The 25021-nt window shown below is 61.6% G+C and overlaps 1 protein-coding gene across 2 annotated transcripts; it reads left to right on the forward strand.

The window, feature by feature from the left end:
* The first annotated feature begins 2075 nt into the window (after window positions 1-2075).
* On the forward strand, window positions 2076-24995 carry RARA (retinoic acid receptor alpha). Of its 2 annotated transcripts, none has more exons than XM_081110203.1 (8): window positions 2076-2877; window positions 16399-16547; window positions 17778-17919; window positions 19987-20147; window positions 20378-20554; window positions 21844-22048; window positions 22765-22923; window positions 23406-24995. In XM_081110203.1, the coding sequence occupies exons 1-8, from the start codon at window positions 2700-2702 to the stop codon at window positions 23621-23623; spliced, it is 1389 nt and encodes a 462-aa protein (XP_080966329.1). In that variant the 5' UTR covers window positions 2076-2699; the 3' UTR covers window positions 23624-24995. The 2 variants fall into 2 exon arrangements, with proteins under 2 accessions (XP_080966329.1, XP_080966330.1); XM_081110204.1 differs by lacking the exon at window positions 2076-2877 and adding an exon at window positions 10889-11404.
* Window positions 24996-25021: the final 26 nt, after the last annotated feature.

A 25021-nucleotide genomic window follows, 5' to 3' on the forward strand; every position in this document is an offset into this window, starting at 1 on the left:
AGCAAAAAAACAAGGTCCAGATTTCACGCCTAGGAGAGCTGCCCCCTCCCTAGCACGTACCTGTCCCCACTTCCCCCTCCTGGCGCAGGCTGCCTGGCCCAGCTGGGCCCAGAAGCCCTGGCCTCGTCCACAGTGGCCTTGGCAGGAACTCCCCTTCCCAGGCATGGTCCTCAGCCAAATGCTGGCCATGTGCTTGTCCACTGGACTCCAGGTCTGAGCTGGGGAGCCTGGAGCTTGGAACCTGGGACGGCTCGAGCTTGGGGGGACGGGGTTGGAAAGGGAGGCAGTCCTTATTTTGGGTCTTTTCTTTTCCCTTCCTCCCTTCTCTCTTTCTTCTTAACAGCTTTATTGAGATGTAATTCATAAACCATAACATTCACCCATTAAAGTATACAGTTGAATGGTTTCAGTATTTTCAAAGTTGTGCAACCACCACAATCAATTTTAGAAATTTTTCATCACTGCGAACAGAGGTCCCGTACTCTCAGCAGTCACTTCCCATTTTCCTCAAACCCACACCCAGCCCCTGGTAAACCACAATCTACTTTATGTCTTTATAAATCGCCTATTCTGGACCTGTTATGTAAATGGAGTCAAACACTATACGGTCTTTTGGAACCAGGTGAATGCTTTTAAGGTGTATCCATATTGGAGTGTATATGCATGCTTTAATCCTTTTTTATGGCAGAGTAATATTCCATTGTATGGATCTGTGTGTCATTTCTTCATTCATCAGTTGATGGACATTTGGGTTAACTTTCTGGCTGTTAGGAACAATGCTGTGATGAACACCCATGTATAAGTTTTTGTGTGGGCTGATGTTTTCATCTCTCGTGGGTAGATACCTCAGAGTGAAATGGTTGGGTCATTATAGGACAGTGATGGCGAACCTATGACACGCGTGTCAGAGGTGACACGCGAACTCATTTTTTTGGTTGGTTTTTCTTTGTTAAATGGCATTTAAATATGTAAAATAGATATCAAAAGTGTAAGTCTTTGTTTTACTATGGTTGCAGAGGTCAAAAAATTTCTATATGTGACACGGCACCAGAGTTACGTTAGGGTTTTTCAAAATGCTGACACGTCGAGCTCAAAAGGTTCGCCATCACTGTTCTAGGATGCTAACGCTGTGTAACCTTTGGGGAGCGGCCATACTGTTTTCCAGAGCAGCCGTGCTACGTTACATTCCCACCCGCAATGTCTGAGGGCTCCAGTTTTTCCACGTCCTTGCCAACACGGGCTATTATCCGTCTTGTTTATTATCGCCGTCTTAGTAGATGTGAAGGGGCGTCTCTTTGTGCTTTTGATTGGCTGTTCTTTGTGTGTGTGTGTCTTCTTTTATCTTTCATGTATGTACTACACATGTATGTATACAGACATGCACGCATGTGTATTCAGGTGTGTAGGTCCTGTAGAGCCCAAGTGGGTGGGAAGTCTCTGCTGTGGATCTGTTCTCTTTTTCGCTCTTTGCTGTCTGTCTGTCTGTTCTCTGTCTCTCTCTCCCCCATGGCGTTATCTATGCGTGTCCTCTGGCCCCAGCTGTTCAAACAGGGTGTGGATCTGTGTACACACTGGTGGGGGACATCTGGCCTTTCATCTGTGGCCCACCCCTCGCCCCCTCCAGGGATGTTGCTTCTGCAGACAGTTTGTGGGTGAACTCTGAGATCAGCCTCCCTCACCCCTTCAGTGTAGGCCCCGCCCTCCTGACCCCCTGCCCACCCAGCCCATCCTGCTGTTAGGTTAGGCACTGGGGGTGATGCCCAGGAGCCCTCAGCTCGCGTTTCCCTATTTTCACGTATGTAAACAGGCCTCCTCCCCTGGCCTGTGGGACAAACCCATCTGGGGTGCTGGGCCTTGGATTTGGGGGGGGAAGTGGTGTAAGAGGGGCCCCTGGCTTAGGAGTCATTTTTCTGAGAAGTGCCAGTGCTTTAGGGAAGCGGCTTTTCCTCCCCCTCCCTGCTCCCCTCCAGCCCTCATTCTCTGCATCTTGACCTCAGGTAACCCACGCTGGGGGAAGGCGCTCAGCCGCCTGCCTCTGCTACAGGGAACCTTTGGGGTGGCACCGTAGACCCTTTACCCTCAGGATTGTGGGTGAGAGGCCTTCTGCGGCTCTGAGCTCTGCCCCTGTCTCCCCAGCCTGGCTGTGCTGTCCTGCCACCCCCAGCAGCGTCTGGGCCCTGCTCCCAGGCTGTCTCTGCCAGCCAGGCATGGTGCCAGCTGTCTGCTCAGCCGGGTGCCACAGGAAAATCTCCGGCCGCCCAGGTTGGGGAGCTCCACGGGGAATGCCCGTGTGCCCGCTCCTCTGTGCCCACTCACCTGTCTTTCCTCTCTCTGCAGCGTCACAGGACATGGCCCCCCCAGCTGCCTAGCCGGGGCCCACCTAGGAGAGGCATCCTCTTCGGCGCCCTGAAGGCCAGCTCTGGACCTCCCCAGGAAAGTGCCCGCTTGCAGAACTGCTTGACCAAAGGACCAGCTCTTGGGACGTCCCCGAAGCCCTGGCCCCCAGCTAGCGCGGGGGCTCCAGGCGGCTGAGATTAGTCCGCTAGCCTTGGACAGCAGCCCCAGGACAGAAGGGGGGGTGGGCTGACCACCCCAGCCCCCTTCGGGCCCAGGCCCCATGCCCCGAGGAGGGGCGGCCTGAAGCCCGCCGAAGCCTTCCGCCAGACTGTCTGCCTGCCTCCTGACTGTGGCTGCTTGGCATGGCCAGCAACAGCAGTTCCTGTCCGACACCTGGGGGAGGGCACCTCAATGGGTACCCGGTGCCCCCCTACGCCTTCTTCTTCCCCCCGATGCTGGGTGGACTCTCCCCGCCAGGCGCTCTGACCACTCTCCAGCACCAGCTTCCAGTTAGTGGCTACAGCACACCCTCCCCAGCCAGTAAGTGGGGTGATGGGAGGCTGGGTGGGGGAGCCCTGGAGGGAGCAGGCCTGGGGGTTGGCCTGTGGGTACATCTGTCCTGCTGACACATCCATTGTTTGGGGGGCTCCGGGAGGAAAGGCTTGTAGGCTGATCACGTGGTTGTTTGATGTTGGGGCCGTGGAGGGAGAGATGAAACAATGTTGTTCCGGAGGCGCCCCCCAGCCCTCTTCTGTGCCGAGTCTTTGAGGACCTTATAAATAGCTCCAAGGGCTGGACACACAGCCTGCAGGCGAGTAAACAAACCTCTCGACATTTGGTGGAAATGGCAGCTCTACTGAGAGGGCACCCACCTACTCCCCACCCCATCCAGCGTCTCTGAGGGAAAGGGCTTGAAGGAGTAGAGAGGGACAGGCTGCTGGAACCCTCTCCCAGGGCCAGCTCCGCCCCGTGGGGAGGGAGAGAGGGAGGAACCCAGGAGCAGCCTGGGGGATAGGGCGAGTGTCCCAGGAGGGGCGCTGGGCTTGGCCGCTGGCGGTGGACACATGCGTGGTCTTGGCAGGGCCTGTGTTTTCTCTCTGCCTCCGCCCTCTGCCGTGGGGGCTGCCTGTTAGCTGGGCGGGGGTCTCCGTGCCCTTCCCTGGCTGGCCGAGCCAGGTAGTGGGAGGTGGCGGCGGCTACGGCCAGCTGGCAGAGTCCGGGCCTAGGGCCTGCCAGGCCGCTTACAGTAACTCTGGCCCCCAGGGCCCAGCTGGGCGCCAGGCCAGGGCTGGGGGGAGGAGGGAGCAGAGCCGGGGCCTGGCCTGGGGCTGGAGGAGGGGTGGAAGCAGCAGAACAGACCGTGGACCGGCAGGGACCAGCAGGCTGGCGGGTCAGTCGCTGACCTGGGAAACGTGTCCCACCTCTCCTGGCGGGCAGGGACTGAACACCCTGCCCCGGGCACCCACTGCCCCTCCCGCAGCCACTGGCAAGCTGCCTGGCATCACTGCCCTGTGAGCCTGGCCTGGCGGGGTCAGTGCCCCCTCCCGGTGCGGGGGCAGCGCGCTCTCCCCAGAGCCAGGGAGTCTCTTTGTCCCTGGGGCAGGCCCTGGCTGGGCGCCTCACTGCCCGCACTGGCCCAGTGCCCACCACCACCGCTTCCTGGTGGCCGCCTCTGGCTCCGCCATGGTCCCCTTCCTCCCAGGCCCCACCAGCCACTGGGAGTGGGAGCTCTATGCCTGTGCCCCTTTAAGCCCTGGGGCAGGGGGCGGTCAGATACTGCCTCAGTTTCCACCACCACCCCTGGTCACACCTCTGCCTTCTGTTTCCTTCCTCTCTCCTCTCTTCCTCACATAGGATGCGAGGCGGGTGGCACAGTGACCTGGGAGTCGGGAACCGATTCTGGCCTGGCCTTCCAGTGGGTGCCAGGTGATGGCGAGGCCAATCCTTGGGTTCAGGGTTGCCAGGGAGTGGGTGGGTGTGGCTGTGGTTCCCAGTATCCGTATGGGGTAGTTGCTGGGTAGTTGTTGTGTCTACAGGGACTGGGGCTCATGTTTCCACCTCGGATAAGGAGCGTCTGCTTCCTGCAGGGTGGGGTTTCTTTAGGGAAGAAGTCGGGGGCTGTAACCTGGTGTCTGTGGACAACTTGTCCTTCCCCAGGTGATGGGAGCAGAGTCCCCGACACTGCTCCCCGGGGCCTGGCCGCACTGAGGGTGGGAGGGGGCCTGCCGCTGGCCCTGCCCTGCCCTGTGCCAGGGGAGTGCATGCTTTGCCCTCTGAATGTTGCAAGCTTCTTCCTCTTTCTCAGAGGTGGGTGGGGAGGGCTTCCGGGTCCCCACTTCCCACCCTGGTAACCTTTCCCCCCTAGGGTGGGGTGCCCACATTTCAGGCAAGTAAAGGCTTCTCTGGCTTTCTCCACCCAGGTTAGGCAATGCCCCTTCCTGCCCCCTCCCTACGGGAGCCTGTGGCTTTCCCAGCTCCTCTCCCCCTCCTCCTCGTCAACAACAACAGCGACTCTTCCTACCCAGACCCCCTGCTTCCGAGCTTCTCCCTAACCTTCCCCCCTTCTGGGACCTTCTTATGCAGAGCTGGGGGCCTGGCTCTCAGCTCCGGGCATGGCAGCCTGACAGATCAAAATTCCCATGCGTGGGGCAGCCCCGCCTTCCCTGCTGCCCCTGCTGCCCCATTCCTGCAGGGAGCACTGCCGGGCTCTGGCCCTCGCCACCCTTCTGTAGGAAACCTCGCTGATGAGGCTCCCTCTTCCCACTTTCCACCAACAAAGGTGTTGGGACCTTCCCTCCCCCCCTCCCATCCTTCTCCCCAAGAGGAGGCTGGGCCTTGGGTGTCCCCTTCAGAGACCTGGTGGCCAATGGAAGGACATAAATATTCTTGGGGTATTTGCCCTGCTAGTGTCTCAGGAAGGTCCCCGAGATGGTACAGGATTCTCTACCCCAAACCAGCCCTGGGGCTCCGTCTCCTGCGAGGACTGGTATTTACTGTGGAGGGCTGGATTCTGTGTGCATTGTGGTGAGGGTCAGGGCTGTGTGTGCTTAAGGGATTGGTGGGGTCAGGGTTGGGTGTGTGCTGGGAAGGGAGTTAATGGTTTATGTGTATTGGGTGAGAGGGTCACAGAGTTGAGTGTGTTTTGGGGAAATCCAGTCGGGGGAGCTGGGGAAGGGGTATCACAGCTTGTGTGCTAGAGGGGCCTTGATTTAGGGCGTAGAGGGTTTCAGGGGGAGTGGTCTGTGGATTATGCTGTGTTTGGGGAGGGGAAGGCCTCTAATTCTTATCATCTAGGCTGGAGGGGAGACTAACCTGCCGTTTTTGTTGCTCCCACAGAAATTCCTCGGTGGGGTAGGGTAGTTTGGGTGCAGGCTTTGTCACTAGCTGATCTGATAACCTCCCTGAGCATGCTGCCTGGGCCGTAAAGCAGGGGTATCACCAGAGCTCCCTGAGAGGGCTGAGACCAGGCCAGGTGGTCATTGGTCTGGTTGTGGTCGCACAGCTATTGTGACAGTGAGAAGGGCCCCGGGCCCTCCGTAGGTGGGCTGCTAACCTACTGTGTGTGGGACTTTATCTCTGGTGTACAATCTTAATCCTCACAACCCTGGGAGAGGGACACTGTCTCCATTTACACATGAGGAAGCAGCTCTGGTGGAGGCTGTGACTGGGTTCAGTGGCCGGGAAAGTTGGGCTGTTTTCCAATAACTGGATTGGCAGCTGCGGGAGAGGGTATTTTGAGGGGCACTCCTGCGTGTGGGAAGCCCAGAGGGGGCAGTGGCTGTGCCGAAATCCCCCCATGGCTGAGGCCCTGCTTCTGCCTTCGGAACTCCCGCCTTTCCCCGGTAGGGGGCGAAGGCAGCACCCCCAAGCCTCACCCTCTCTTTCTCTGTTTTGGATGCTGAAGGCTGGAGGGAAAGAGCGATAAGAGGCCTGGGCCAGATCTCCATCCTGTCCTGGAAGCAGCGGATACAATCTGTTCACACCCATCCCCACCCCCCGAGTCTACCCACTGCCGCCCGCGGGAGTTTGCAGAGCTCAGCAGGCAACCTTCCCCCATCTCCAGACAGACACTGTAGGAACAGAGTGTAAAAACCACAGTTCATATTCTTATTTTGTTTCAATGTGGGGTGGGGGCAGGGAAGTTGGAAGCAGTCAGTAGAGGAGCCGGAAATGGGAGCCCCGAAAGATCAGCTCCGTCTTTTCCTTTCTGTCCCTGTATTGGCTGTGTGCGCCTAGAGACCGGGGCAGGGCCCTAGGGCCTGGGACCCTGGGGAGTCAGAGGAAGGGGTGTGCCCTGCCCCTCTTTGTCTCCTCTGCCACTCTCTCCCCATCGCAGGCTGCGTCCTCCCTTCCTCCCTCCTGCCTGCTCTTTCCCTGGACAATAAGGAGGGGCAGCCCTGGACAGGGGGAGGGGGTACACTAGCGATGCCTTTCCTGGGATCCAAAATGTAGAGTCAGCCAAGACAGTTGGATGGGATTTTGAATGAAAAGGGGGCCCCTCACCTTTTATCTGGCGGCATTAATAATGCACAGACCCCCTCTGGGCAGGATCCCAGCGAGGGTTGGGGGAGGGACTCCGGGAAGGACGCCTGCCCTCTTAGACTGGCCAAGACCTGGGACACGGTAAGGGCTGTGCGCCCGTGCGGATGTGCCAGTGAAGGCCTGACTACTCTTCAGGGGTAGCCTATGTAGAAAGAGGAAGAGGTTTCCCTTCTGCAAATGACTTTGGGGTGGTGCCCACCCTGCCTTCTTCCTCCTCCTCTTCCTCCTTCGTGGAGCGGGTGGACAGCCAGTGGAGCTGGGTCTCCCAGGGTGGACTGGAGGCCCTCAGCCCTCAGTAGATCAGAAATAGAGGCCCCCCTCCCCATTTTGACGACTGGGTGCTGGGAACCTCAACCAGCCCACAGACCAAGGCTCTTGTGGGCAGCAGTCTTACAGGAGAGCGCTTCCTGTCTGGCCTTGGGCAGGTCACCCAAACGCTGTCTGTTTCCTCCTCTTTAAAGCAACACTCCTCATCCGTCTCTGGCTGGGCGAGTTGCTGTGAGGCCACGGTGACCTGCTTGCTGGTGCAGGCTTGGGTGAGCTTCCAGTGCCCTGGGAGTGATGAGCAGTGATGCTGAGGGGCGGGTAGAGCCAGGAATTGTCTTGGGGGATGGCCACCCTGGACTGGGACCTGATGTCCGTCTGGTTCAGAGCCTCATGATTTCCTGTTTATTATCCTCTCCAGATGGGGTTGGGGACAGGAGGGAGCCCTGCCTGGCACAAGTGGGGGCCAGTTCAGTTGAGCCCACAACTGCTGAGGGCCTGCTAAGCACACAGCCCCGGGGGAGCTGTGGGGGCTGCTGCAGAGGACCCCAGGCCTGCAGCTGCCAGCACCCACCAGCGGGCTGGCCTTCCTTTCCCCCTCTTCTCTCTCTGCCCCAGGACACTGTGTTCGGCTCTGACCTGTCCCATGACCTTGCTGTTGCCCAGAACCGGCATCTCACCCCCAACTGCTCCCCTTCGTCAGCTCCAGAAATCCTATCCATCCTTCAAATCCTATCCATCCTTCAGAGCTGTTCCCCGGAACTTGCTACACTCTTTCGCCCTCCTTCGAACGCCTGTGGGTCTTTATTTTTTTTCTCTGACGACACTCATCTCTGCCATGAAGTGACTTCTCCCCACCCAGCTCCTGCTGTGAGCTGGCATCATTTAGGAGATGTTTCCCGTATCCCTAGGCCTTTGATGGCAGGGACAGTCTCAGATCCCTTAGTACCTCCCCGCGGTGGACACAGAGCCTAGAACATAACTGGTGCCAGGAGCTACGTCATTTGGGAGGAAAGACACCAAGGGCCGAGGAAGCATCTGTCTTCTTCCCCAGCGATCTCATTCGCTGCCAAGGCTGGCATTCGTGCCCCGGACCCCGGCGCTCCACCTGCAGCCCAAACCTCACGGAGGTGAGATCTCACACTGAGCCCCACGCCCACCTGTTCCCCAGCCCACGAGGCTTCTCTACGTTTCAGTCTCAGGAACTTTGCGGGTGCACAGGCCACACACGAGTCCTCTTTGCTATCTCCTTTCCTAGTCCCACTCACCGCCCCCCCGCCCCCGATTCTACCCTTAAAAAGTTTCAAACCCTGACTTGTGTTGTTCAGTGATTAGAGCGTCAGCCTGGGCACCAAAGGGTTGTGGGTTCGATTCCTGGTCAAGGGCACATACCTGGGTTGCAGGTTCCATCCCTGCCTTGGTTGTGGTGCATACCCGAGGCAGCCAATCTATGTGTCTCTCTCACATTGATGTTTCTCTCTCTCTCCTTCCCTTCCACTCTCTCTAAAAGTCAATGGAAAAATGTTCTCAGGTGAGCTTCTAAAAAAAAGTTTCCAGAATCCACCTTCCTCTGTCTATCAACACAACCAGTTTCCTAGACTGCACTACCGTTGTGTGCTGTCCAGACGACTGCAGTAGCTTTTAACTGGTCTCCCTTGCCCTCCTACAATCCATTCTTCAAATATCTGCTAGAAGGATCTCATAATGCTATAACTCAGATCTTGCCGCTCCTCTGCTTGGGATTTTCCTGTGGGTTCTCCTTGCATTTAGGATAAAATCCAAAAGTCTAAATGAAGTTAACAAGCCCACGTGGCCTGGCCTCAGCACACCTCTCCAGCCTGGTCTTGTGCCCCCTTTCCTCTTGAATTTTATGCGCCATCTACCCTATTCCTCTGCCAGTTCCTTGAATGAACTCACCAACTTCTGTAACCCCAGGACCTTTGCACAGGCTCTTTCTTTTTCTGAGACTGCACTTCTTCCTACTCTTTGCCTGACTAACTAGGTCTCTGCTTTGAGGTCCTCCCTGACCCATCAGTACCTACATTAATTCTTCAAAGCACGCTATACTTGTGTCATACTACCAATTATCTCAGTTTGCAAACACACACACACACACACACGTATAATCACAAATACTTGCTTAATGGCTGTTACTCCATAAGGACTGCAAGGGCAGGCTCAACAGAGTGTCCACAAAGGAGGTGTCCCAAAAAATACATTTTTATTTCTTGAATTGGCCTGGCATGGTAGGAATATGGGCTTTGTCAGCAGAAAGTTCAAATACACCACCCTTTATTGGCAGTGTGAACTTGGGCAACCCACCTAGCCTTGCTGGGAAACAGGAATAATGCCCGCTTTTCTCTTGGAGTAGCTGTGAGGATTCAGTGACAATACACTCTGCGGGGGTTAAGAACCTGCTCCTAGAAGGCTATCCTTGGGAAGCAGGTGGATTCCTGTCCCCTTTGGGGGTTCAGGGGGGAAGGGTTAGAGGGAGCCCTGGGACACCTGCTCCTCCAGGAACATGCCCTCCTTCACGGACCTACCCAACCCGGCCTTTCTCCGGTGAACAGGCCCCAAGGCTGCAGAGGAAGTGGTCAGCTGCAGAGCACCGGCCCGTCCTTGGATCCCTCCAGGGCTGGGCGGTGCAACCGGGGCCCGTCCTGGTTCCGAGGTGGAGACACCCTGGGCCGCGCCATGCTCACCGGAAGCCCGCAGGGCGGCGGGAGGAGGGTCCCCGCTGCACGCAGATGTGCCCAGGCACCCGCACCGGTGTCGGTTCCGGCAGCGGGCGGGCGGGCGGCCAGTCACACATGATGTCAGACAATGACACCAGCCGGTGTCTCAATCCGACACCGCGTCTGAGCGGCACAATGTCACCCCCGGGACACCCGGCGCGCCGCGTGCTGCGCGTGGGGCCAACGCTTGGCCGCACACCCCGGGCCCCTCGCCGCCGTGGCCACTCTCCGCGCCTCCGGGGGAGCCGGCCCGGCCCGGCTGGACCGGGGGCCCGGCCGGCGAGCCCCACGAGCGGGCTGGCGAGCGGGTGATGTCACGGGCCGCGGCGGGTGGGTCACCCGGAGGTGAGGCGCCGCCAGGCGAGTTCAGCGAGAGTTCAGCCGCATGGCATTAGGCAAATGAGGCCGGCGGGTGGGGGGTGCGGGGGACACCGGGACCACCCCCCGCCTCCCCGCACCCACACTTCCCCGCCGGGGCACCGCCGGCTCCGGGACTGACCTAGCCTCGGGGGAGGCCGGGAGCCGGAACCGGGGCGGGGGAGCCGCCCGCCCCTCCTCCGTCCTCGCCCCGCGCAGCCCCCTCCTCTCCGCGTCCCGGCCGCCGTCTGCGCTCGGCCGCTCCTCCCGGTGCCCGTTCCTCTCCGCTCCCTGCGCCTCCCCTTCCCAGGCTCCCCGCTCGCCCGCCCGTGCACGGCCCGCCCCTCTCTCGGTCCCGGCGTCCCTCCCGCCGCCGCGGCCCCGCGGGAAAGGGTTAAGCCGAGGGGCGGCGCCTGGGCGCCGGGCGGAGGGAAGGAGGTGGGGTCCCGGGCGGGGGCGCGGGTGGGGGTGGGGTGGGGGCGGCGGCGCGCACCGCCGGAGCCCCAGCGACGGGCCGGGGAGGCGGGGCCGCGCGGGGTCCCCACCCCACCCGGTGTCCCGGCCCCGGAGAAGCCCGGGCACCCCGGCGGGGAGGAGGAAGTGCTCGGGGCTCCCCGCCTCCCGCGCGGATCCCGCCCCCGCCCCCGCCTGGCGCACTCGGGGCGCCGCGTCCAGCACCGTGAGACTCCGGACGGGAGCTCCCTCGAGGGGAAGCGGCCGAGGTCCCGGGCTCGGCCTGGCGTCCCCGGGGGAGTCGAGGGGCCCCCGCCCCCCCCCCCCCCCCCCGCCCGCACACACAACTTCCCCGCGTTCCACCTGGAGCTGGCGGAGCGGCGGGCCGACTCGGACGCAGGACTCCGGGCAGCGGGCGGCCCCCGCGCGGGCGGCCAGTCGGGGTGGGGGACGCGCCCCTCGCTCCGCTTCCAAGGATGGCGCCGTCGTCTGAGTGAGGGAGCCGGCTCTCAGGACCTCCCCGCCCGGCCCGCTGGTCTCTGCGGAGATGTACGAGAGTGTGGAAGTGGGGGGGCTCACCCCCACCCCCAACCCCTTCCTGGTGGTGGATTTCTATAACCAGAACCGGGCCTGTTTGCTCCCGGAGAAGGGACTCCCCGCCCCCGGGCCCTACTCCACCCCGCTCCGGACTCCGCTTTGGAATGGCTCAAACCACTGTAGGTACCAGCCGCCCCTCTCCATTGTGAGGGTGGGGGTGGGCCGTGGGCTTCGCTCCCCGGGGAAGGCGAGCCTGGGGGCGTGGTGGGGTCTTGGCTCTGCCCTTCGCTGTCCCTTGTCTCTCTTGCTGAAACCCTGGCGCCTTTGCTGGACAATCGGACCCCCGGGATCACCGTAGGCCCCGTTTCTGTCCTGGTACATTAGGGCCAAGGAACTTTGGGGGCTCCTCCCTTCAGGAAACATTTGTTCATTTATCCGCCACTTCGTGGAGGGGAAACGCAGCCCCTGGCCCCACGTCGGGTCTTCTTGCTTGGAACCCAACAGCTTCGCAGCAGAGCGGTCCTTTCCCCCCCGGAGGGTGGGGTCAGGGTCCCATTTGTGGGCTTGTCTGCCCTGAAGAGGAGGGGCCTCCTCCCCGGATCCCAGCCCTTGGCCTTGTGTCCTTAGCGTGGGTGTCAGGGAGGCGTTGGCAGTGGGGTGTGGCAGGAGGGGCAGCTTCATCAGACACCCCTGTGCCATGCCAAGTGACCCTTCCATTTGGGGAGGGCACCTGCCCATCTGAGTGGAGTCCTGGCCCTGGACTCTTGGCTGGCACCTTGGAGGGCTCTGTCCCAGGAATACAGGGGAGAGCTGCTCTGGGGATGAGCATGTTTGTCATAGGTCGGGGGCTACTCTGGACGTGAATACATCCCTTCCCCACCCAGCCACGTCCTTTTGTTACCCTGTGCTCACTTGGGGACGGGGGCAGGTACTGGACGGTCCCTTCTTCAGGGGTGCTGATGAGAACCCTGGAGTCCTGGCAGGCTGCTCACCTTCTCTGCTCACTGCCCCGTGTCTGGGTTCAGGGGCCTCTGGTGGGGAGGGGGCTCTGTGCACTAGAGGAGCTGTGAGCGCCTGGGGTGCACATCTGGGTGTGTTCAGACCCAGCTGTGCATGCGGTGTGGTACCTGGGTGGGTGGGAGCTGGCACTCCACTGGGGGTGGTTATTGTTACAAGGCTCGGGTTTCTTCCCCACTCCCCTCGGGGCTCAACTCTTCCCAAGAGCTTCTCCCATCCTCCTGAACCTGCTGTCTCCCTCCTGAGGGTGGAGTAGGTCTCTGGGGGCCTGGCAAATTGGAGAGGGTTGAAGGGCAACCCCCAGCTCCTTTGCTCTCGGAGAGAGACCGGGAGACACCCCACCTCTGCTTCTCCGAGAGCCACCTTAACCTCAGCCTTTGCTTTTGTCCTGTCCCTTGACCTTTGCCTGGGGGGTGGCGGTGCAGATTGGCTGGGAGGCTGCAGACTGAAGACTGGGCGGGACAGGGGTGTGAGCTTGGGTTGACTTTGGCAAAAAACAGAGGTGAGAAGTATGACACCAGGACCCTCCTTCCCATCCTCCCAGAGCTGAAGGGAGGTACCCCCAACCCAATTGGATAATTGGGGCCGGGCTGCCAGGGTTGCCCCCTCACTACCCTGGCTGCCTTTCCAGGGGACTGGGGGTGAAGCAGGGAGGAGAGCGCCTTGGGCTCCAGCCCCAGCTCTTCCTTAGCTCTGGGGCAGCTCAGCTCTTCCTGGTCCCAAGGAAGGGGGAGGGGGGAGCGAGGAGTCCAGCAGTCTGGGGGGCTCGGAGGCAGGTGATCGGGAAGTGGGGGCCTGTCCTGTAGACCATGTAGGTGCCTGTATGTGGGTGGGGTGTCAGGGCTCAGCTCCGGGGCTGGGAGCTGGGAGGGGTGCTCTGAGGCGCTGGAGAGACCTGGAGGCTGGAGTGGCGAGTGGCCCGCCTGGTCCAGGGTCAGCGCCCGGCCTTGGTGTGTGGGGAGGCCCGTTGGTGACAGGAGCCCTGTGCCTCCGCCACCCAAGCTGGGAAGCGACAGCGGCCGGCTGCTTCGAGAGGAGACCGGCTCAGCCCTGCAGGGCCCTGGGGACGTTGCCATCCTCCCCAGAGCTCCTGTTTGGGGGCACTAGAAGACAAGGGGTACACAGGATGTGGTTCCCCATCTGTCCCCCACCAATCGCCGCTGCTCACGCCCCCGCCCGCTCCCAGACGTCCAAGAATGTGAAGCACGTGGCCCCGCGCGGGGGGAGGGGAGAGATGCTTATCGGCGGCCGCGGGCCTGTGGCCTTCTTCCTCGGAGCTGCCTGCACCCGAGCCCCCCACCCCCGGAGGAAGGGCAGCCCCGAGGGCCCTGCGTCCCCTGCCCAGCCAGCCCTCCAGGGGCCGCAGGGGGAGCCGCGGAGGAGCGGGCGCCAGCTGGATGGGGAGGGGAGCTGCTGGCCGGGGGCCCGGCTGATTTCCTCCTGATCTCCTCCAGGAAGCCGGCCCCTTGTGCGAGCCTGCGAGCGGCTCTGGGGCGTGGGGAGTCCGAGCGCTCTGCGCCTCCGGCCCGCGGGGAGGGGAGGGGAGGGGCGGGGCGGGGCGGGGGGGAGGGGGGCGCGGGCCGGCGGGGCCAGGCTTCCTGGGCCGGTGCCAGCCCTGCGCTGGGCGCTGGAACTTTGAGCCCAGAAGGTGTGGTGCTCCTGCAGCCCGGTGCTCCTGCTGGAGAGAGATTTGTGGGCTGGGGCCTCTGGGGAGGGAGGCGAGCGGGGAGGGGCCATGGCCGCCCTTCCCCCCCGGGGTTGTGTGGATGGAGGTAAAGCTGTGTCCTTAGAGCGCCCCGCGCCTGCCCAGGCTGCTGACTGGAGGCCTGAGCAGGTGGGCACTGGGCCCGGACTCTGGGTTCAAAGGGCACCCTTGGAAACCTGAGCTGTTACCTGGGTGACAGGTGGGGTGTGCTGGAGGTGGGGGTACGGACCATGTTACAGCCTCAAAGGCAGCCAGCCTGCTGCCTGGTGGGGGGGGAGGAGGCCTCACGCAGACCAAACTGTAGCCCCACGCGGCTGTCTCCCCTAAACACAGTGTTACAGAGCCGTCTTTCAGCTCCGCAGACACCTCGGGACTTCGCCTGAGCTCCAAATTCCTACAGACCTTTGGCCCCGCTAGTTTGACTCTGACCTGAGAGCTGCCTCTCATCCCGGTATCCTGTGTGTCTCCCCGTGCTCCGCCTCCCCTCCTGCATCCCGCGCTGGACTCCAGAGCTCCCCCTCCCGTGTCCTTTACCCCCTCCAGCTGGGCCCATTTCAGAGGGGGGCTAAGGGCCGATGGGGAGGGGAGGCAGGTCAGTGCCTTCATCCTCTGCTCCTTGGAACGGGGACTGGGATTCTAGGCCGCAGCCCCTCCACCACACCCCGTGTCCTTGACACCCCCCACACCAGTCTGGATTGTCTATTGTTACTCCTTTTACGTCTTGGAAAAAGTTAGCACAACAAAGGGCTCCTTTGTCGCTCACCCCTCTGCCTCCTGGCCTCACCCAGGCCCCCCAACCCTGCCCCCCACCCCAGCAGCTGTTCTCAGGCCTCTTGCCCGTCTGATTTGCTTGTCCGGCCTCCAGGAGAGTGAGGTGGGGCAGACCAGGCTGGGGCAGTTTGGTGTTGGGTGAGGGCAGGGAGGTGAGGGCCGTGAAGAGTCTGTGGGCTGATGCGGGTATGGGCGTCCACGGTTTCTTTGCTGTGGGCTGGTCTCTGGGCAGGCACGGGACATGGGGCCACAGCAGTGCTGGACAGCCAGGCTGACCAGGGAAGTGGTGCCCAGGCCCTACTAAGAGCCAGGAAAGCCCTGCCAAGGTTGTTGGCCTGGTTCCCTGTCATCAACCTCCTGGCCATCCGTGGTGTGTCTGCAGGTACGGGGGCGGGTGGGAGCATGCAGCCAGCCCCCAGTGTCCAGGCGCTGCTTTTCTCTGTGCCTGGACTGTGGGGCCAGGTGACTCATGGCTGTAAGGTGCTTGGGCCAGGAGCTCTGGGCCCTCCTGAATGCCAGAGCCTTGTTATAGCCTTGTGTGCTGGGGTTTGGGGTGAGGCGAGGTAGGATTCTGGGGTGTGGGAGGAGGTAGGGATCTACCTCTTGGGGAGGCATCCTTGAGTTTGGACAAGTGGACTTGGCAAGGCCTCGGGAGGATGCTGGGTGGTCCCTTGGGAGTCTGGGGTTGCTTTGGTCACAGTTCTCCATCCAGTACAGTGTACCCCCGGCTGCCCGGGCTTTAGGCACAGACAGCCCCCACCCAGACCAACCCTGTCCTGCCTGGGGTGATGGGCATGGGGCCAAGCACTGGGGAGGGTTTGGCTAGTGAGGGCTGCCCTGCTGGCTGGGTCAACCCTCCTGGCTGCCCTATTGGAGCTGAATAGCAGGAGGGGAGGGGGAGTAACCCGGACGTAGTATTGAGGCCAGACAGACAGAGCATTGATGGGAACAGACCCCCATTGTCATGCTGCTCCCCCGAGACAGGGCACCCAGAGCAAGGGGCTTCCGGGGCCCCTAGGGACTCCTCTCCTTGTCTCCAGGGAGTCCCCCCTGCTTATCAGGAGTCCCCGCCTGCTTCGCCCCAACATTTGCAACTTTTCTTTGCTCGCCTCGCCTTGAGTGCCTGGCCTGGGATTGTTTGGGTGGAGGAGGGGCTGTGGCTGCTGTGAGAGAGGAGGGGGGAACGGAAGCCGAGGGGGTGGGGGGAGTGGCCGCCTTTGAATATCCTGTTGACCCCCGTTTCCTCTGCCCCTAGCTCGTGTCCTCTTCCCTCCCTCCTCACGGGCCTTAACTCCTTCCTAACTGGGGAGACGGGTCCAGGCCGCCCAGATGCCAGGCTTTAGCACCAGGCGGCCTCCCACCCCCGCTGCCCAGGTGTAGCCATGTCCACGTACAAATCAGATGGGTTATCATCTGACCTTGCTGGGTGTGAAGGTGGGGTCCTGGGCAGTAGATAGGAGTGATGGGGTGCTGATGGGTTCATTGGCAGCCGCATTCCCCACGTCTGTCTGGGGAGCCCCAGCTCTCCTGAGACGGTGTTCCTGCCCCTGAGTTTGAATTCTGGCAGCTGTGGTGAGGCTGGGAGGGGCTCCTGGGAGGGGTCTGGAGGCAGGGTGGGCGGGCACGGTATTAAGGATGGCAACCTGGGTCTCTAACTGCCCCTCCCTCTTCTCTCTCTAGCCATTGAGACCCAGAGCAGCAGTTCCGAAGAGATAGTGCCCAGCCCTCCCTCGCCGCCCCCCCTCCCCCGCATCTACAAGCCTTGCTTTGTCTGCCAAGACAAATCCTCAGGCTACCACTATGGGGTCAGCGCCTGTGAGGGCTGCAAGGTGAGTTGAGTCATTGGGAAAGGCAATCCTGATGAGATAAATGGACTGTCCCCACGGCCATGTCCTGGGAGTATGCTGTTGGGGTGTAGGGGGATGCCCCTGAAGCTTCTGCACTTGTTCCTATGTGTCAGGTCGCAGCAGCCTTGGAGGAGGGGAGGAAGCCTACAATAGAACCCCCCCAGGGATGAGCAGGGGTTCCCCCAAACCAAATAGGTCCCCTCCTGCCCGAGCTCCTCTCCCTGTCTCCATCCTCCTGCTGGCAGGGTGTAGATCTGCTCTGCTACGGCTGCCCAGGTTGCCATGGTGAGCTGGCTGCCGACTGGCTCTTGGCTGGGGACCCAGGAGGCCTGCCCCCAGTGGCCCTGCCTGAACCTCCCCATGGCGGCTTGGCAGGAGGCAGCCAGGGGCAGGCGCCTTGCCTTGGCCTCTCCTTCAGATGCTCAGGCTGTGGGCTCGCCCGTGTCTGGCTGCATGTCCCTGCGCCCACGCTAGGCTCCAGGGTACAGATGTGGTTGCCACCTTCCCAGCGGCTGTGGGCATGGCCTCTCCTCACCTCCCAGGTCCTGAGCCTCTGTACCTGTTTCTGCCCCAGAGGTTGGGGCTCAGAGGCGGTACAGTTTTAGGGGCTTGGGCTCCAGACTGCCTCTCAGCCTGGAGTAGCTGTCCCCAGGTGTGGGGCCAAGATCAAGGGCAAAGCAGCCGGCCTCAGGGTGTGTGTGTTTGCCTGTCTTGCCTGTCCCCGGTCTGTCATGTCTCTGGTTAGCCTGTGTGTGGAGCCCCTGACCAGCCCGGTTCACCCGTGATCAGGCTGTACACATCTCCCCGGTTGGCCAGGGAGAGTGTGTGCATCTCATCCCTCCTGCCAGCCCGTGTGTGTCCCCGCATGCCTCCTCCTGCTTGCGTTCTCTTCCTGTGCTCTGAGCCCAGGGCTGAGGGTTCCAGAGCTCTGCCTCTCTCCTCTCTAGGCCCATCTTCCCCTTTTCCTGCCTCACTGGCAGCCCTGAGGTCCTTTTCCCAAGGAGGAAGGAAGCAGGGTGTGTGGGTGTGGGTTGGGGGAAGACCTCTGCGAGCTCGCAGTGTGGGGGCAGGCCTGTCAGTTGTTTTGGGGGCATCCTAGTAGGTGAGCCCTTCTCCCACCTTATCTGCCCCGCTCAGGTAGGCGAAGGCCCCAGGCTGGTATGGCTCCCACGGTGGGTGTGGCTGATCTGACTCCCTCCCCTCCATGCTCAGGGCTTCTTCCGCCGCAGCATCCAGAAGAACATGGTGTACACGTGTCACCGGGACAAGAACTGCATCATCAACAAGGTGACCCGCAACCGCTGCCAGTACTGCCGGCTGCAGAAGTGCTTCGAAGTGGGCATGTCCAAAGAGTGTGAGTGCCAGGGGCCCGGGGCCTGGGGCAGGGGCCAGGCCACCCGCTAGACAGGCCTGTGGTGCTCCTAAAGGTAGGGGAGCGGGTGGCGGAGTGTGGGTGTGTGTGTAGGGATATGAACTCGCACACCCGTGGTACGGTGTGTGGGCTCATGGCTAAGGGTGGTTTGTGTATAGCTGCAAGGACCTGTCTGTCTGTACATCTAGCTGTGTCCATTGCAGACACCGTTCCTGTTCCTGTTTGCACACGGCTGGCTGTGTGTGCTCGTGTGTCTGCTGCAGGCCAGTTGGCTTCCAGGCCCTGCTGGGCTCTGGGGCAGGGCTCAGAAGCATCCCCAAGTCCCTTCCGATTGTGCATCTTAGGGAAGGGCCTGTACTGAGGGTGTGTGTGTGTGTGTGTGTGTGTGTGTGTGTGTGTGTTGGGGGGCGTGCTGCTGGCACAGGGATCTAAAAGCCATTGTCCGGTGATAGAGCCTGGGCCCTAGGGTTTCAAGAGAGAATCAGAACGTCTCAGATCCCTGAGGGATGGGGGTTTCCAGTTTGGGCTCAGCTGAGGCTGGATGGAGGGAGGCGGGAGGGCTGGACAGGGAGACCCTCTTGTGTTGAATCATGAGTGTTGCCGTGGTGACCAGTGATTGATGATGTCAGAGATAAATGACGCTGACAGACGCCTCCTTGTCTGCGTGGCCGTTGCCATGGAGCCTGAGCCTTGGGGGATGGGGTGGGGGAGGGGGTGGCAGGACCCCCTAGCCCTTTGTAGGTTGGGCAGTAGAAGAAGAAAGTGGGGAAGGGGTGTGGGGGGACCGAGGGGGTCCTGCATCACACTGCCTCCTCCCGCCACAGGAGGCAGGGGCCGCCTCGTGAGGAGCCCAGGAAGTGACGGCTCCATGCTGCATCAGGGGTGACACCTGGGGACCTTCAGGGCCCACCACTGCCTCCTCCCCCTGCTCCTGCCACCTTCCACTCCCAGAGCTTTCCGGTGCAGAAGGACCAGGGTGGGGACCCCTCTCCCTCCCACCGCATCTCCCCCTTTCCCTCCCTCCCTCTGGCTGCTCTGTGCCCCGGAGCTGAGCAGCTGCCATTTCAATAGAATTAAAGCTTCCGAATGATAAACGTCTTGTCACAGCTGCAATTTTCTCTTCCCAAATTATCCCCCCACTCTCCCTCTCCCTTCTTTCCCTTGCACTTTATTGAATTTGCAGAATCGACATGAGTGATCTCCAAATTATGCCAGCTCCCCCCCCCCCCAGCCCACTGCCCCCTCCTGGGGCCCCCACCCCCACCTCTCTTCCTCCAGCATCAGCAGCCGCCACCACTGGCCCTGTGAGTGATTGTGTGTCTGGGATAATCGGCTGGTAACGACCCCATCGCTTCTTTAAAGCCGAGTGGTGTGTGCGGCTCAGCGCCCCCGGTGATTTGTCAGCTCCCCCAGCTAATGGGCCGAGAGATTCTCCCACCCGGCCCCCCACTCTCAGGCTGGGGAGCCCTACACTGCCCCTGCCCCAGGAGAGGAGCTGCTTCCTCCACAAGCCAGTCCCAGGGACCCCCGGGAGACTGCTGGCTGGAGGACGGGCCAGTGGAGGCTGCTTGTTCTTGGGAGCAGAGGGAGTGGGGGACAGGCAGGCAGAGCGCGAAGGTGGGGCACTGCTCACTTGCTTTCGGACTGGGACCCCACGTTTCTGGAGTGTGGCTGGAGTAAGCGTGTGGGAGTCCGGGCACAGCGGGCTGGTGCCGTGGTCCTCGGGCCCTCGGGCAGACATGGCTGTGGGCATGGAGGGGTGGAGCGTGAGTTGACACCTTGTCTGCCTGTGCACTTGTGTGTCTGTGAGTCTGTGTGTGTGCAGTGTATGTGCGTCTCTGCGTGCACATTGTATGTGCGTCTGTGTGTGCATTGTATGTGCGTCTGTGTGTGCACATTGTTGTGTGCACTGCTGTGTGTGTGCCCACCGGGTAATGACTCCTGCAGCCAGCAGCTCTGGTGGGAGGAGCTTGGGCTGGGGAGGGACCAGAACCTGCGGATGGACCTCGGCCTGCACCTGCTCTCTAACCACGGCCTCACCCTCCACAGCCGTGAGGAACGACCGGAACAAGAAGAAGAAGGAGGCACCCAAGCCTGAATGCTCCGAGAGCTACACGCTGACGCCAGAGGTGGGGGAGCTCATTGAGAAAGTGCGCAAAGCGCACCAGGAGACCTTCCCTGCCCTCTGCCAGCTGGGCAAATACACTACGGTACGGCTTCCCCTGGCCCCTCACGGGTGCCCCTTCTGCCAGGCTGGCTCGCCCTCCCCCTGCCCAGGCCTCCCGTCCTCCCTCCCCCTCCGCCCCCTCCTCCTGCTTCCTCCTCCGAGGAGTGCTCAGGAAGCGAAGGCGGGTTTGGGGCAGGCCTGTGGGGGCTGGTGGAGCCAGGCCAAGGAGGGGGGCCTTGGGGAGAAGGCCCTCACTCTCCCCCGTCCTCTCAGAACAACAGCTCAGAACAACGTGTCTCTCTGGACATCGACCTCTGGGACAAGTTCAGTGAACTCTCCACCAAGTGCATCATTAAGACTGTGGAGTTCGCCAAGCAACTGCCTGGCTTCACCACACTCACCATTGCTGACCAGATCACCCTTCTCAAGGCTGCCTGCCTGGACATCCTGGTGAGGGTCTGGGCCCTGCCCCATGTCCTTGGAGGATGTCCTGCCACTCAGATAACCACCTTCCTAAACATCCGTCTGGAATGGACGCGTCCAAATGCCCCGCCCACCCAAACAGCAGCCCTTTCTCTCCCCGCTGTGTCCATTTGCCCACTTGTCTACCTGTCTACCTGGCCACTGAGCCACCCAGCACCTGGATGTACACGGGCTCACCCACTCACCCGCACACATTCATCCACCCTCGCCCCATCTTTCTATTAAGCCATCGTCCCATCTGTTCAGTCGGTAATAAAGATTCGCCTGGGACCTGTGTGGGCAGGCCTTGAGCTGGGTGTCAGGAGCAGAGATGAACACAACACTATCCCCTCCCTTGAAAACCTCCTGGTTTTGGAGGCGACAGATCTGCAAACAGAGGTTGCGAGCCGTGATAAGAGCTGGCTAGAGATGGGGAAGGGATGTTCTCCCTCGTGCAGACGAGAGAGTTCCAGCTGCTGGGCCCCAGGGAAGACGTTCAGAGGAGATGACTGACACCTAGGGTGTGGAGGGGGCATGGGAGAGGGCGGCCCTGACAGAGGACAGGATGTGCAAGGCCTGCTGCTGGGCGTCCAGCTGGAGCAGGACTGGCGGGGCCCAGAGGGTGGGCTGGGCTGGAGGCAGGATTGGGGGCGGTGGGGATGCCAAAGCCTCCACTGACAGAACTCTCCTCCCTGTCTTTCATCCTGAGCGGCTCCGCCCTCTTGCCCACCTCCAGGCTGGGGAACTTCCTGGTAGGAGTGGGCAGGTGCAGTGTGTGCCGCCTCTCTCCCCCACCCAGGCCCTGGGTGCAAGAGGCAGGATCAGGTTTGACACAGTTGAAGCCGATGCACATTTATTGAGCTCCTGCTGTGTACCCTGTCCTGGGAACCGTGGACATAAATTTGCTATGATTCTTGCCTGGAAATTCTAGTTTCTAAAGAATTCTAAATTTTCTGCATGGAGACAGACAGGAGGCCGACCCAGAACCAGGCTAATACAGAAGCCGCTTGGCATGCGTGGCTATTTAAATGAACTAAAATGAAATCCAATCAGTTCCTCAGGGGCACTAGCATGGTTTTAAGTGTTCGATGGCCACACTGTGGCTGGCGGCTCGTGTCTGGGTGGTGCAGACTTAGATGGTTTTCATTATTGTAGGAGATTCTATCGGGCTGCACTGGCATGGCTGCCTGCCAGGTGGGCCTGTGGGGATGGCTGCTGGTGCTGGAGGTGCTGGGGGATGGGCTGCGTCCCTAAACTCGTGCCTCCTCTGCACCCAGATCCTGAGGATCTGCACGAGGTACACGCCCGAGCAGGACACAATGACCTTCTCGGACGGGCTGACGCTGAACCGAACCCAGATGCACAACGCCGGCTTCGGCCCCCTCACAGACCTGGTCTTCGCCTTCGCCAACCAGCTGCTGCCCCTGGAGATGGATGACGCTGAGACTGGGCTGCTCAGCGCCATCTGCCTTATCTGTGGAGGTGGGCAGGGGCCGGGGGTCCCGGGGCTCGGCCCAGGGTGGTCGGGGAGCCCCTCACCAGCATGTCCAGGGATCATCAGCTCAGGAAGGGACCTTGGCCCCTGTCAGGTCCTGTTCAGAGGGGGAAATCGAGTCCCAGAGGGGTAGAGTCTGGTCTGTGGCCACACAGCACAGGTGTGGCAGTGGAGACCTGAATTCTGGTTCCCTCCCTGGTCAGACCACCCAGGCTCATATCCTGGCCAGCTCTGAGCTTGAGCAGGTTGCCAAAGTCTCGGAGCCCCCATGTCTGCAAGATGAGGCCATAATGGGCCGAGGAAGGTGGTCGTTCATAACGAGGGCACACTGTGCCCAGAGGAAGACACGTACACGTTGGCTGCTGTCGCTGTTTTACTGTTACCGGCTCTGCCATATCGTGCTGGTGTCCGTGGTGGGTGGGAGCCAGAGACCTGCCTGGGCATCTTCCTCTGCTGCGTCCCATCCCCACGAGCTGGGCTGTCAGGGCCGCCCTGGGCCAGCACATCCTCGGCGCCTCTGCTTCCATTTAAGAGCCTGTGTCAGAGCACACCGACCCCTCCACTGCCCGGTGTGGCGAGGCCCCAGGAGCGGAAGCCCAGCTTGTGGCCGGGGCAGGCGCGCCCCCCAGTGGCCACGGCTGGGAGCACAGCGGCGTTCCCAGCTTGGCCAGCGCCGTGGCTCAGGGGGCTCCTCCTTCCTCAGACCGGCAGGACCTGGAGCAGCCGGACAGGGTGGACATGCTGCAGGAGCCGCTGCTGGAGGCGCTGAAGGTCTACGTGCGGAAGCGGAGGCCCAGCCGGCCCCACATGTTCCCCAAGATGCTCATGAAGATCACGGACCTTCGAAGCATCAGCGCTAAGGGTGAGGCCCCCACCCAAGCGGTCCTCCTCCATCTAGGCCACGTCCCCCAGGGGCCCCCCCAGCCCCGGGGACCTCCTGCCTGTGAGCGCGAAGGCGGCAGTGCCACCTGTGCTTGGTGGTGACGGGCATGGATCGGACCAGATGGCAGGGGCGCGTGCCCTTGAGCAGGTCACTGAGCAGCTCGGAACCTTCTGAGGGGCGAGGACAGTGACGGTGTTGACAGGGTGGTTGTGTCGAGGTGTCAGCAGGGGAAGCCACGGCACAGAGCACATAGGAAGGGCCCGGTGTCAGACCAGGTGGTTGGCGTTAAGAACCACTCTCCCCGCGGCCCCCCGACTTGGGGACTAAGAGAGCTGGGGCCCGCGTCAGGGCACGGTGGATGCTGAGCCCGGAGGGCTGGTCCTCCGGGAGCCAGGCAGGCACCCGGGTTTGCGGGGCTGGGCCGTGGGGCGTGTGCTGACCTCTGCCCTCCTCTCCTGCAGGGGCTGAGCGGGTGATCACGCTGAAGATGGAGATCCCAGGCTCCATGCCGCCCCTCATCCAGGAAATGCTGGAGAACTCGGAGGGCCTGGACACTCTGAGCGGACAGCCGGGGGGCGGGGGGCGGGAGGGGAGTGGCCTGGCTCCCCCACCTCGCAGCTGTAGCCCCAGCCTCAGCCCCAGCTCCAACAGAAGCAGCCCGGCCACCCACTCCCCGTGACCACCCGCGCCCCGTGGACACAGCCCTTGCCCCTCGCCCGGCTTTTCTCTGCCTTTCTACCAACCGCGCGACCCCAGCCAGCCCTGCCCCTCCCTGTCTCCCTTCCGGGGACAGGAGGCGGGAGGGAGGAGGTGGCGGCTCCTTGGACAGAGGCCCGGGTGCTGTGGACTGTTACTCTGCCGCCTGGGTGGTCGGGGCGAGGTCGCGAACTGCGTGAGGACCCCTGGTCCTGGGCCTCAGGATGGGGCCTGGGGGCCTGTGTTCATCAAGACACCCGTCCGCCCACCTCGCCACATCTTCATCACCAGCAAAGGCCAGGACCTGGCCCCTCCATCCTCAGAACTTGCAAGCCATTGCCCCCCGGTTGGGGAACCCCCCCCTTGCCTTGGTTGGTGACAGAGGGGGTGGGCCAGGGGTGGGGGGCTCCCCCTGTACATACCCTGCCATACCAACCCCCAGGTATTACCGCTGGTTTTGTTTTTATTTTAATTTTTTTGGTTTTGATTTTTTTTAATAAGAATTTTCATTTTAAGCACATTTATACTGAAGGAATCTGTGCTGTGTATTGGGGGGAGCTGGATCCAGAGCTGGAGGGGGCGGGTCCCGGGGGTGGGCAGCGGCTCAGAGGGGCTCCCACTCTCTCTCTCCATGACCCTGTGTCCCCCTGGCCCTCGCCCCGGCCCTTTCTCCTCAGTTTTCTCTTTCAGACTGTGAAGCACTAGCTTTCGAGGCCTGCACTCCCCTCCTTTGTGTTGGGGAAGCAGCCAGCCCCCCCCCCCCCCCCCCGTCTCCCTCTCGGCCTAACCACTGGGTGTGGACAGTTCAGGCGGCCCCTAGGAGGAGGGTGCCCACCACCAGAGACGGGTCAGGCCACGCAAGGGGGGCCCGCAGAACATACACGTACGTGTTCCTAATCCGCGTCCTTCGCTGAGCTGCCCCCCCATCCGGGCCCACATGATCTCAGCCCTCCTACCCCCCACTGTGAAGGGGCTGGCCAAGGGGTTTGAGCTGTCCCTGCCCCCCAGCCTCACAGCCACCAGCACCACCCACAGGGCCCCCAGACACACACACACACACACACACACACACACACGCCGACAGATACTCTTGGCCTGAATTCCTCCATTTCCCCGGCCTGCCCCCCAAACCCTACCCCACACCCGTGCTCCCTCCTTGCCCCGCAGGACGGGCCTAAGGGGGTCCCCTCCCCTCATCCCCTGCACCCCTGGGCTGGGGGAGCTGGCTCTGCCCTGCCCCCCTTGCCCCAGGGTTGGGGTCTCACCCCCCAGAGCCCGCTGGTGCACCTGTTACTGTGGGACTTTCCACTGAGATCTACTGGATAAAGAATAAAGTTATATTTATTCTACACATGCCTCAGCCTTGCTGCCTCACTGCCTT

The sequence above is a fragment of the Myotis nattereri genome (genome assembly GCF_964212035.1).
Source record: "Myotis nattereri genome assembly, chromosome: 16".
Classification (NCBI taxonomy): Eukaryota; Metazoa; Chordata; class Mammalia; order Chiroptera; family Vespertilionidae; genus Myotis; species Myotis nattereri.